Source organism: Onychostruthus taczanowskii, unplaced genomic scaffold, assembly GCF_017590055.1.
Source record: "Onychostruthus taczanowskii isolate IOZ18803 unplaced genomic scaffold, ASM1759005v1 scaffold13, whole genome shotgun sequence".
In the NCBI taxonomy this organism is placed as follows: domain Eukaryota; kingdom Metazoa; phylum Chordata; class Aves; order Passeriformes; family Passeridae; genus Onychostruthus; species Onychostruthus taczanowskii.
In genome coordinates, this window is record NW_024498462.1 from 7,814,084 (window position 1) to 7,826,585 (window position 12,502).

General features: G+C 49.7%; 1 protein-coding gene across 4 annotated transcripts in view; it reads right to left on the reverse strand.

Moving 5' to 3' along the window:
• Positions 1 to 12,502, reverse strand: part of DOCK11 (dedicator of cytokinesis 11) — a 76,764-nt gene that overhangs the window by 33,461 nt on the left and 30,801 nt on the right. For 3 of the 4 annotated variants that reach the window (XM_041396428.1, XM_041396429.1, XM_041396426.1), the window contains exons 12-26: positions 12,075 to 12,284; positions 11,620 to 11,742; positions 10,554 to 10,636; positions 8,963 to 9,085; positions 8,704 to 8,780; positions 8,020 to 8,204; positions 7,682 to 7,747; positions 7,413 to 7,505; positions 6,897 to 7,020; positions 6,163 to 6,284; positions 5,667 to 5,753; positions 4,375 to 4,464; positions 2,757 to 2,875; positions 1,105 to 1,174; positions 906 to 1,031 (exon numbers count right to left, since the gene is read on the reverse strand). In XM_041396428.1, coding sequence (XP_041252362.1) covers positions 906 to 1,031; positions 1,105 to 1,174; positions 2,757 to 2,875; positions 4,375 to 4,464; positions 5,667 to 5,753; positions 6,163 to 6,284; positions 6,897 to 7,020; positions 7,413 to 7,505; positions 7,682 to 7,747; positions 8,020 to 8,204; positions 8,704 to 8,780; positions 8,963 to 9,085; positions 10,554 to 10,636; positions 11,620 to 11,742; positions 12,075 to 12,284 — 1,698 coding nt within the window. The remainder of the gene's footprint in view (positions 1 to 905; positions 1,032 to 1,104; positions 1,175 to 2,756; positions 2,876 to 4,374; positions 4,465 to 5,666; positions 5,754 to 6,162; positions 6,285 to 6,896; positions 7,021 to 7,412; positions 7,506 to 7,681; positions 7,748 to 8,019; positions 8,205 to 8,703; positions 8,781 to 8,962; positions 9,086 to 10,553; positions 10,637 to 11,619; positions 11,743 to 12,074; positions 12,285 to 12,502) is intronic. The other variant, XM_041396427.1, reaches the window with a different exon arrangement.

Sequence of the window (12,502 nt, forward strand, 5' to 3'; positions counted from 1 at the left end):
CTATGTGGGGGAGCACCTGTGTGGGAGGGAAAGCTCACATCCAAGTGGGTTTCTGTTAGCACAGCTGTGTTTGCACAGCTGCCTGGGAATAGATGCCTTTGTTACCCAGAGATGTCCTGCCAGTCTTAGGGTGGTAACAGATTTAGCACCTCTGCACCCCAATGCACCCTGACAAGAACCAGCAGAGTTTGGGGTGCAAGCCCAGAGAGGCAGAAACTCAGTTTGCCTCTCATGAGTCACCCTTCAGGTGTGGCTTGAGGAAAATAGGTAAAACTGGCAAAATGAACAGCCTTTTGCAGTCTCCTGCCATGGGCCTAAACAGAGGCTCTCTGCAAGAATTCATCTCTGTTTTAAGGGTATGTGGTGGATACTCCGTGTGTGGAGACACGAATCTTGACTCTATGTTTTAGAAGGTTGGTTTATTATATTATGATATATAGTATATTAAAATACTATATTAAAATTATACTAAAAGAAAAGAGAGAAAAGGGTTCATCAGAAGGTTAGAAAGAACAGGAATGGAATGAATAACAAAATTTTGTGACTGCTCACAGCCTGGACACAGGTGGCTGTGATTGGTCATAAGTGAAAACAATCCACATAGACTAATTTAAGATGCACCTGTTGGTAAACAATGTCCAGACCACATTCCACAGCCATCAAATAGTTAATTGTTTACATTTCTTTTCTGAGGTTTCTCAGCTAAGAGAAAAATCCTAGCAAAGGATTTTTCATAAAATATCATAATAACAGGGGAGAACCTCAAGGATGTGGAGGCAAGGAGTTGGTTTGCATGCAAGGTTTGCCCCTGCAGTGGGTTTAGATGGGGATAAGTGTTGGGCTTTACACCAGACCCACTTTTCTTCCCCTCTACCCTTGGCAGCCAAGTACTGCCAACACCTCACCTTGAGGAGCTTGTTGATGGCCAGAAAATCTGCTGACTGCTTCAAGATGGTGGCCATGGAAAGCACCAGGATTTCGTGGGTCATCTTTGCCTGCTTGGCACTGGGTTTCTCGGCTCGGAAGACGTACTGAGGCAAGAAGAGCAGGGTCAGGGTGAGCTGCCCCAGCAGGGACTCTGGAGGGCAGAGTGTCACCACTGACCTTTAGGAAGGAGCGCAGGTAGTGGTCCAGACCTTCCTCATGGCACTTGGACACGATGTGCAGAAGAACCCTGGGGAGAAAGGTGGTTTGTGTTCAGCACGCCACACAAGGGCAAGTTCCTCTGCCTCGCAGAGCAGACACACACGTGTCCCACCTGCCCAACCCCAAAACCTCACCACTGACACGGCCCCATTTGCAGAGCGACAGCTCTTGCAGGCCAGCACCCCCACACAGCTCCTGCACCACCCTGGCACAGAGCACTCAAAGGAGGTGTCCAAAGCCTCTTCTCCACTTCTGTGCTGGCCCAGGAATGGCCCAGACAAGCTGACTTTTAGCACTCAGGACTCCTTGCACAAAGAGGCAAGACAGAACATTTTCCATCGTTGTTATAATCTGATACCTCCTTGCATCCCCGGGATTTATTAATTCTGGAAGCCTCCTTTTTTAAAAAAATTATTTACATCACGTGCTCCTTGTTACATGCACTGGCTTATTTTGGGCTGTTGCCTTGCAGTGTGGGAAGGTCAAGCAGACGCTGGAGAACATGCCAGCCCTCTGGACTCACTCCCAGGCGGCTGATCAAGGCAGTAAGAGCCTGGTTTCCCCAGCCACTGCTGGGGATTTACATTCCACTCCCAGCCAGAGGGAACAACAAGCCATTGCATGTTGTCACAGACCCCACAGGCCAAACCACAAGGAGGAGTTTACAAGCCATTTATCAGATAAAGTGGGTTTTAAATTCCACTATGAAAATCTGATGAGAAAAGAGATGTTGTTAAACAGAACGATACTGACAAACTGGAAAGTATCAGGCCAAGCTTTGATAAAAATCTCTGGAAATGAAGGTGGGAGCTGGTCACCCAACAGGTACCTGGGGTCACCTGCTGCCCTGTCCTCACCCTCGCCAAACAGAGTGGAAATACAGTGCTCCACAAAGGAAAAGTTCTCATGACCCACACCATATGGTGCAGGGCTGTGACTGCAACAGGCACCACGTCCCTGGGGACCAGGGCTCAGCCTCCAGCCTGCAGTTCCATGGCAGCAGGATGCTCCTGGTCTGTATGGGACAAGAGCAGGGTGACATCCAGCACCGGAGGCAGCACCGGGAGGAAGGTGCACGTTTTGCATGTTTTAGTGCATCTCTGGGTTCCAGAGGTCGCTGCTGGTGCCAGGCAGGGAAGGTGCTCTGGCTGCAGCTCCCTGCAGTGCTGCCCGGCCGCTGCTGCCCTCTCGGGGCTGCACAGCTGGAGCTGCAGCACTGCCACAGCAGCCCCGGGAGCAATCCTGGCACCAGGGACTGGCGTGCCGGGATGAGACCAGGACACTGCTCCCCACATCTGCTGCCTGCAGCTGGGACATACCTGGGCACTCTGCAGCCTTTTGATAAGACAACTCGGCTCCCAGAGCCACCAAACCCTTTCTCTTTGGAGAAACAAACCAGCAGTATCTTTACAGTACCACGTTTTTCCTCACACCACTCCCAGGAGAAGAGCCCCACAATGCCCCCAATGCCACCCACATGATCCAGGGGAAGACAGCAGCAGGGGACAGCCAGTGCTGTCCCTCAGCACCCTGTACTGGAAACCAGAGCCTGCTTTGCACTGCCATTGGTGACCTTGCATTTGTCACTGGATGGCTCACCCAGCACTCACATGGTGCAGTTGACAGCTACTTCATCCTCCTGCGTCACGTTTGTGAGGACTCTAAATAGTTGCATAAGAATTACAGGTAGAAACTGAATCATTACTTGGATCTCCATGGCGTGCAAACACTAAAACAAATGTTCAGAACACAGACACTTTTAGTTCAACGTGTTGCAGATGTTAAACGTTTACAGTCCGCAGGCATTTCTGTGGCAATGGGACAGGCAAAGGCTGCAGGGTGTGGAAATGCTTCAGCCCACTGCAGGACAGGGCAACTGGGAGCTGCTGCCTCCTTCTGACAGATCCCAGCTGCAAACCTTCAGGGATCACTCATGGCAGGCATTAATCCTCCTCACAGATGTGTCCAGGCAGCTATGACTTTGTTAAAGGTCACATGCCAGTATTCGATTTGAAAAGCCCAGAATTTAAGGCTGAAGTTTTGCTCTCAAGTCTTCTCATCACTTGTGCCAGTTTTTTGAAGTCCCATTTCCACAAATGCCTTTGGAGCATGAAAAACTGCTGCCCAATGACTTTCAGTTTTTCTTTTCAAAGAGCATAACTTGCTATTGCAAATGGAGTTTAAGGCACTTGGTGAAGGTCGGGATGGCCTCGTGCACACACCCTCCACCAGACTCACAGCTCTTGTGCCTGAAGCTCATGATATGAGTCTAGGAAATACAGCATGTTTCATTTTCAGTTTTCAAACCTGCAAATCTAACAAAAGGTTTTTAAATCTGTATCTAGCTATTTAAATTACTGCAATTATTGAGGTGGTGGTGGTTAAGAATCCCTCACTTGTGGTTAGCACATACCCATCTCCCTGTCTAGGCTGCAGTGAGGGTGCTGGGGCTTGGCAGGACTGGGACTTGGCAAAATGCTCACAACAAAGCTACTGTGACTTTAGTGCTTGGCTTCAAAACCTGCTATTCTTTCTATTTCTTAAAATATTTATACCTTATCTGACACATATTAAGTAACCCTGTGGTGATACATCCCCACCACTGGAAGTGGAGCTGTTGCTACAGCACCACTCTGAAAAACAGGCAGTTATGGAAGGAAACAAGGACAGTAAATAGCCAAGAATAATATTTCCTGCAGAAGCCCTTGCTGGACCTGCTTCAAAGCCCTTACTCATGCTGCAGTGATTACCAAAAAGATGGGTCTAGGTCATAAGTCACCTCTGCTCAAATTCAACTGGCTGATAATCTCGCGTACTTTTTCAGCCTGAAAAAAATCTCCCATTTCGAAAGGGCTTCCAGAAAACAAGGAATTGTGCTACAGTTTAAAGGGCTGAATCAAACCTAGAGCAGCAAGGGAGGAGTGTGTGAGTCCACCAGGAGAGAGCTTTGCCATGAGCATGGCAGGGCAATGCTGACTGCTTGTTTTATCCCTTGTGGAAGGCAGAGGGAAGCAGCACACAGAAAATCGTCTGACGAGATAAATGAATGTAGGAACATGAAAAAACATTTCGTTTAAATACCAGCCCACCTGACAGGATAAAGCAAAAGTAAGGGTACTGCACAAGGCACTGGACCCAGCAAGGGTGTGTTCCCAGAGGGCAGGGTTCTGGGTATTTGCTGACAGTCTCTAAGAACACAAATGAAGCCCAGCGACAGGCACTGTTCACCTTTAGGTATTTAACAAGCTCTCCTGGCACTTCCTTAGCTCCCGCCTGAACCAGCTGGCAGTAGTGGAAGAATTTGTGCAAGTGCATGTCCTGGAAAAGACAAACAAATTCAGTTCAGCAGCCTCAACATCTGTCAGCCCCTACTTTGTCACTTGGAAATCTGGTGCCTTACCTGCAGCAGTGGGCCATGTCCCAGCAAACCCCAAGTCCCTGCCAGCGGCACTTCTGACCCCCAGCTGCCATCTCCCAGGACTGCTCTCTGTCTTTTCCAACATACCCATCCCCTGCTCAGCCCCTGGCTCCCAGCTAACTCAATATTAAGCACAAAAGTTCCAGCAGTGTTAAAACTCTCCTGTGGTTGTACTACCCTGAGCCCCAGTCCCCAGCCAGCACTGGCCTGGAGAAACAGAAACCCTCCCAAGAGCTGCAACTCACAGGAACTGCCTCGCCCCCTGCACGACCACCCTCCTACTGTCCATCTGGGAAAGACTCTCCTTCCCAGTACTCTCCCTCCTCCTCCAAGGTTAGATTTAATTACTGGGTTATTTAACCCTGGAAAGCATCTGGAAATGTAATTTTGGGGGAAGCACAACTACTATGCTGTTCTCAGTGCTATACAGAGTCAGTAAATCTCCAAAAACAGAATTAGATGCTGAAAGCCATTTGCTCTGAATGTAAATGTAGCTGACAGCATCCAGCCAAGGGCATTCCCCCAGGAACAGTGCTGACAGGACAGCCCTAGAGAACAGGCTGGGGATCTTTGCTGCACATCATGTGAAACTTAGGGAAGTGCACCACTACCATAATACAGCAGAACACACCAGGACTTGGTAAAACAGCCTGAACTGCTTTCCAAGGGATAACAGGGCTGTTATCTTGTGTCTGCTGCAGTCAGAGAACTTTTTTTTAAAAAAACTTGGACTCGACGATCTTAGAGGTCTTTTTGACATTAATGATTCTACAGTTTGGGGAAACCTCTCACATCCACCAGTTCTCTCTTTTGCATCACTGAAGCAGGTCATTGGCTCAAATGTTTCCTTGGTCCTGCCAGTTATAGTGCAACTGGCCAAGGAAACATCAGCCCCTCCCTAGGCTCATTCAGTCACAGATTATCTCGCCCCATCCAGCCAAGGAGCAGATCCCAGCCATGCTGCTTCAGAAGGATCTCAGTGCTGCTTTGCAGAGCAGGTACCAGGGCCTTCTTTCCCACACCACCTATGGCTTAACTGTAGTAGAGACACAGCAATCTCTTCCTTTACATTTGTGCTGGAAGTTTTTAAAGTTTGACTTACCTGGGTGTAAATGGTAGAGTCCAAATGGATTCTGATTTTAAACAGTGGCTTTGCTCCATCCACCCACTTTGCATCCGTGCTGGGCTGCTGTGAACACACAACATCCAAGTACTTGGTTTCAGACTGGGAAGAGAAGGTGGCTCACCTGCTCAGAAGGTGCTGGCTGGGGTGGAAGAAGGGGCCCACCCCCAGCACAAACACCACTTTCCCCATGAAAACAGGCACACAGAGCACGGGCTCATTCTCCTGCTCTGTGCCATCTGCAACAGCCCAGCCCACCACAGAAATACCCTCTGCAACTGGAATACCCAGAGAAAAGTGGAATTAAAGGGGTCCTGCCTCCCAGCCCTAAGAACTTTAAGCTTTGGGTGTCCCCTGCAGTAGAGACCTTTTCACCCGAGCAAAGCACCAACAGAAACCCAGAATTTACAGTGGTAACCAAAGCTCAGCTTCCCTCCTCCTTTTCCATTCAAGCCCACTTCAGATGGCCTCCTACCTTGCGTGAGTCGCTGTCTGCAAGGCCCAGGTAGCCGGGGGGGAGGGCGGATGCCACGGGCAGCTGCCGCTCCAGGGGGACGATGCGCCCGTCCTTCAGCAGCGGCACCCAGCTGAACCCCACTGCGGAGGCAAGCACGGCAGCGGGGTCAGCACACACACACTGGCACATGCTCAGCTCAGAAAGAGCTCTGGCTCACCCCAGGAAGTCCAAACCTGCAGCTGTGCAAGTGGCTTCAGCAAGGGATCGACCACAGCAGTGGTATCAAAGCACCTTTTACCCGGTGAACAAAATTCGGACACAGCACAGACCAGGAACAGTGCACGAGCCATGGCTGGGCACCATGCTAAAGGTCCTTCTCCTTTGGATGAAGGGAGAGGCTTCCCAGCCAGTGGGACCCAGGGGTGCACATGCCCAGTGTTGCTAGGATCAGCCCCTGAGACCCTGATCTCACAGCAAGTTTTTACTGGTGACCTGCCTGACAACAGCACATTTGTGCAAGTCAAGTCAGGAACATACAGAAAGAGCTGTCAGACTGCAGCAAAAATTTGAGATTTAATATAAACTAAACCCATGGAGTTTATTCCATTTTTGATCTACAATTTCATATTAGGTTGATTTTAGAAAAGAAAAATCATATAGGCTGGTATGCTAATCACTTTTTTTTCCATGTCCCATTTGTTTTATCTTGGCCTTTTACGCTCCAACAGAAGTAATTTAAGCATTGAACATACCTTGAGTTTCAACGGTGTCTTGTTTTTTCGATGTTGCCTTTGTATTAATTTCACAGCTGACATGATAGAAGGTGAAAAGCAAATGATGCTTTTGATGGAGGTGAATTGGAAGCTCAATTTTAATCTAAAATGATATCATGATAGATCAGACTGTATTTTTAGTTGTGGAGTAATATTTTAGTTCTATTTCATTTCACAAATGTTATGTTGTATGCAGTTACACAAGACACTTTCTTACCCATCTTAAATAACTCCTAACATTTCCACCACATTTGCAACATTACTTATTAATGGGGGTGTGTGATTGGAGTGCACAAAGCGTGACAGTAAAGACAGCAGAAAACAAACTGACATCAAAAACTGACAAAGGCTCTGGCTTTGCTGAGCCCTTCTGCTGAGGCAAAGGGCTGGTGATTATCTTTTATTTCATCCAGCCCTAGAAAAAGATGTATCCTGAAAAGCCCCTTGGCACTGCAGCATCCAGGAAAATGTGTTGTTTCCCCCAGGTGCTTTTACCTCATCATAGAACTCGGGGCTCTGGTTGTGATGCAGCACGGCAGCGAACGCGTTTGTGGTCAGCAGAGGGCCCCCGGGTTTGCCATATATGCACTGCAAACACAAATTAACAGCTCAATTCAGGCTCCTGCCACCCTAAATCAGCTGGATAAATTAAACCAGCGACCATGGAAACACAGTGCTTTTCTCCTGCCCTGCTCAGCCTGGCTGGTACAGAGCACCCAGCAGTGGCCAAACGGCAGCCCTGTTAAAAGGCAGCATTAACCCACCTTTAATGGCCTGGCATCAGCTTCATCTGAATCCCTGAACTCAACACAGACAGCAATATTCCTTGCCTGAAATGGGGGAGAACAGGAGCATGAGCAGCAGCATCACCCTGGCCCACGCCAAGCCTGACTGCAGGTATTCCCAGGGCATTCCCAGGACACTCCCCAGGTGATTCCCAGGTCACTCCCCAAGTGATTCCCAAGTCACTCCCCAGGTGATCCCCAGGTCACTTCTCAAGTGATTCCCAGGTCACTCCCCAGGTCACTCCCCAGGTCTCTCCCCAGGTCACTCCCCAAGTGATTCCCAGGTCACTCCCTAGGTCACTCTCCAGGTCACTCACCTTTGCAAACACCTTCTGGTTCTCGTACTTCAAGTGCAAGGGGTACACGTAGAGGTGGTTTTTGTAGACAGTGAAGGGGTAACAGTATTTTGCAACTTCTGGGACAAGCTCCTCCACTTCAACTGCAATGTCCTCACAGCCCTTCTCAAAAGGTTTTATAGGAATGTAGGAAGCTGTGAAACAATCTGTAAGAGAATAAGAACTGAAAAAATTAGGTCCACTAGAAAAGCATTTTGGGCAGGAGATTAGCCTACATAACCTGTGACAGGAGCTGACAAAAGCCCATGGAATTACACTGAACACATCATAAGTCCTTTCTTTGCTTCAGTTTCTTTAAATGCAAGGTAAAGAATCACACTGACCACGATTGCAAAGCCCTACAAAGTTATGGACCAAAAATGTGATATGAGATTGGTGCAAAAGCAGGCAGCTGGCTTCCTTCAGATTTCGGATGTGATGGCCAAAATGTAAAAAGGATCAATCCCTCAGGTAAATCTCTGCACCTGGACCACATTTCCACAGAATGCATCAGAAAGACTCAGAAGTCAGTGGTTGTGCTGAATTACTCATTTCTGATGGCAGCCCTGAGACACTCTTGTTAATGCAACAGCACAATCCCCCCTAGAAGCATTAACTCCTGAGGCTCAAGCCATCAGCACTTCTGTTAAGACCCAAGATCCTTACTTGTGAAGTCCAGTGGGATGTCTTTGATGATGATATTTAACTGGGCTGGAATGACCTGAAGTTTTGTCTTCTCTGGTCTGTGTTAGGGAGAGAGGAACAAGAGTGTGAACCTTGAAAGCTCAGGTGCTGAGCACATCACCAGCACTTTTTGCTACCCTCCAAGTATTTCAGAAATTGCCATCTCATGCTTACTACACTTAACAGTTTAAAAATGTATGTCAAAATGCCTGCCCAGCCCCTGCACCAGTCTCTCACTTACTTCTTATACTCAGCTAAAAGCTTCAGCATATCTTCATTTGAGAGTTTGCCACTGTCTTGCTTGTACAGGGGTGAGAATTTTCCATCAGCATCAAGAGTGCCCTGGGAGTCTTTGAAAACTGGCCTGCAGAAACAAAGAGGTGTCTTTTCTAAATGTTGGCAAATATACAGACACTGAGGTCTTTGACACATCTGAAAGGCAGTTCATCAGGCAAGGGGTTCACTGGCCTGTGACTGCTGCCAGTACCACAGTCCTGCCCGTTCTCCCACCCTGACCTGGTGCTTAGACCCCCCCAGGCTGCAGCTGCCACATGAAATCACACAGGACATCATTACCCATTCCCCTCTCTCCAGCCAGGTCAGGACACATTCAGCCCAATTCCAAGCCTGGTCCACAATCCCTAGCACCCTTCCATCCCCTCCCACCAACACCAAGTGGTAAAGCACCTTCCCACTTGCACATGGGGTCAGAGCACAGAAATCCTCCTAGGAAAGGAGTGCACAATAAAAACCAGTTTGGGGACATGCACCAGATTCCTCCTGAGTCAGAGCTCTGCCCTGGATGAACACCAGCATCTCTGCCCTTGAAAATAATGGGTGTCTGTGTATAACAACATTAAAGCATCTGCACTCTGCTCCTGTGCAAGCACTTTCCTCTGAGACCCACAGGGGAAATGTTCCAGGGATGCAGAGAAACACAGCTCCCTGCAGCAGCCCTCTCAGCTCCTTGGCATCCAAAGGCAGCTCTTTACCCAGCAGGAGCAAACCTGAAGCCAGGCTAAGTCAATGCCCACCCAGAGCCCACCATTAGGGGGAGGGTCCACTTGGAAGAGGGCTGAGTGCTGGCTGCCAGGATCCAGCTGCATCCCAAAACCACCATCCCAAAGATGAGCAGCCAGCACCACGGAACACCCAGCTCAAGAATACACATTGCAAGTGGTATACCCCCAAACTCCAGCCCACTGTGACAGCTTTCTGTGCTCCCATGTCGTTCCCAGCACCAAAATGCAATTTAGCACTAGGAGGCAGTAGATGAGCTTGCCTTCCTCTGACTGAGCTTTAAAAGAATTAGAACTGACATACTTATGAGTCCCAGTAAAAGAACAGTAAGGGAATGGGATCACTACCTCCAGTCATTCCCAAGAACATTAATTAAAGCAGAGTTTAAGACAGAAAACAAACCCATCTGATTGCCACTGCCAGGCTGGGAAGTCCTCTGCTCTCATCCTGTCCCTGGCAATGGCTGGTGCCAGGAGGGAATTTCTGCAGTGATTCCCTTGGTAGCATGGGACACTGTATTCTGTGCCCAGGAATGTTCTGCCCTGACAGCAGTAGCTGCAGGTCGGTAGGAAGGTTTCTGCCTTCCCAGCCCTAGAGCTGTTTACTTTTTAATATTTTATTTCTAATTCTAGATAGAGCACTTCAGGCCAATCCCAATTCTTTCTTGGGAGTTGGAGCCAAACTCTGCCCTCAGCTGCAACCTCACTGACTTCAGGCACTTGGTCCCTTGCCCAGCCATGTCCCAGGTCACTCCCAGCAGCAGCAGCAGCAGCAGCTCCCAGTGGGGGCAGAGCCCAGCCCGAGGCACTGACCTGGCAGCCCAGCCGAAGGGCATCCGGTACTGCCCCAGACGGCTGCACACCTGCTTGGCCACCTTGTGGACCTTCTGGGCAGTCTGCAAAACACGAGAGAGGCAGGTCAGCGTGGGCCAGGGCTTTGATGCTGCCCCAGAACAGCAGTGAAGGGCGCTGCAGTCTCCAGGGAGGAGCATCTCTCCATCTGCTCCAGAAGCAGCTCACAGCCATCCCTGTCTGTCACCTCACACCACCCACAGCTGTTAGTCTGCAAAGCAGCAGCACACCTTGTGGGCAGTCCTGTTAAACCTCCTTGGGATTGAAATGTCAGGGTATTTGTTAGTGCTCTATCTGCCGAAAGGTATTAGGGTACTTTCCAAAACTGACTGCACTTGGCTCACCCTACACGGACTTACAAAGTGTGCCAAGGGAATGCCATCATTACCAGGTATTCCATAATAGACTTTTCAGGAACTACTCTTGACTGCCTGCAACAAGGCAGCATCAACTCTACGTGGATAGAGAGACTAAAGCTGGTGGCAAACTGTAGGGCCTCGCCCTTGGATGTCAGGAAAAATTTCTTCACTCTAAGGGCTGTTAAGCACAGGAACAGGCTGCCCAGAGAAGTGGTGGAGGTGTTCAAAACGTGTGGATGTGGTGCTTAGGGACACAGTTTAGTGGTGGAGTTGACAGTGCTGGGTTAATGGTTGGACTCAATGATCTTATAGGGTTTTTCCAAGATAAAGGATTCCATGATTCTATGCAGACACTTCATTCTGGAGATGGAGTGTCCCACTTTTTCCTGCCACCCCAGGCTTTGGCTTGCTGAAGTGTAATGGGGAAAGGTCTGGCCCCAAATGCTTGGCTCTTTCTAATCCTGTGCCTCTTTCCAGGGGAAGGAATCAAGTCTCCCAGGACAGCCCAACTGAAGCCAGCCTGGGAACAGTGCAAGCAGAATGGACAAAGATTTTGCCAGCAAGAAACTGAAGAGCTGCAGAACAAGCCATGTTTCAGCCCCCTCTGCTCCCTGCAGCAGCAGCAGACAGCACCACTCAGTTGAAACACCCATGGCCCCAGCCAGTACCTTCCCAGGGTCTGAGTTTTTCATGTAGGGCTCTGCACAGTGGGCAATGCTGCCCTGCAGCACCTTCTCCACTCGGGCCACCAGGAAGATCTCGGTGTGCGGGTTGGTCACGGAGAACACCCCCTGCAACAGAGAGGCAGCAGCTGTCACACAGCAGGACCCCAGCGTGCACCAGGGGTCTGGCCTGACACCCCACTGCCCTCCCACACCCCACACACCCCCTGCCCCGGGCACGGCCACAGGGGCTCACCAGGCTCGAGCACGGCCAAGTCTTGGAGAGCTCTCCTGGCGCCGCGCCTGTCACTGCCAGCGAGCCCCGCACGGCAACCTCGACACCGACCGCAGCTCAAGAGAAAAGCCGGCTTCTGGTTACCGCACAGAGGACAAGAGCACACTCCAAAGCCACGGAACAGCCCCAGCAGTGGCACAGGAGGAGGAGGAAGCGAGGCACTGACCCGTTTTACGTAGCGCAGGCAGGACTCGGGGATGCCGTGCACCAGGCTCTGGCCAGCAGCGGGCCCCGGGGCGCCCTCAGCCCCAGGCTCCGAGCTCTCCTGCAGCATGTCCCGGACACATGGAGGGTTCAGGTCCACGTGGAAGTCAGCCGAGAGCTTGCAATTACTTTTCAGGTCGAATAATGCCAAGCTTAGGAAAAACGGCTCAACCTGGAAATTGTATTGAATATGTGTGTCATAAAAAATGCACGGCACAGGGTCAAGAATATCAACAGCACTGCTCTCACTGGCAAGGAAACTTCTGCTCCTGTTTGTTCCTTTAGTTTGGTACACCAGCATTTTACACAACTGTGACACACAATCCATGTTTACTTGCTTTATAAATATAAGATTCATTTTTTTCCTGCACCTTCTTGCATTTTGATCTA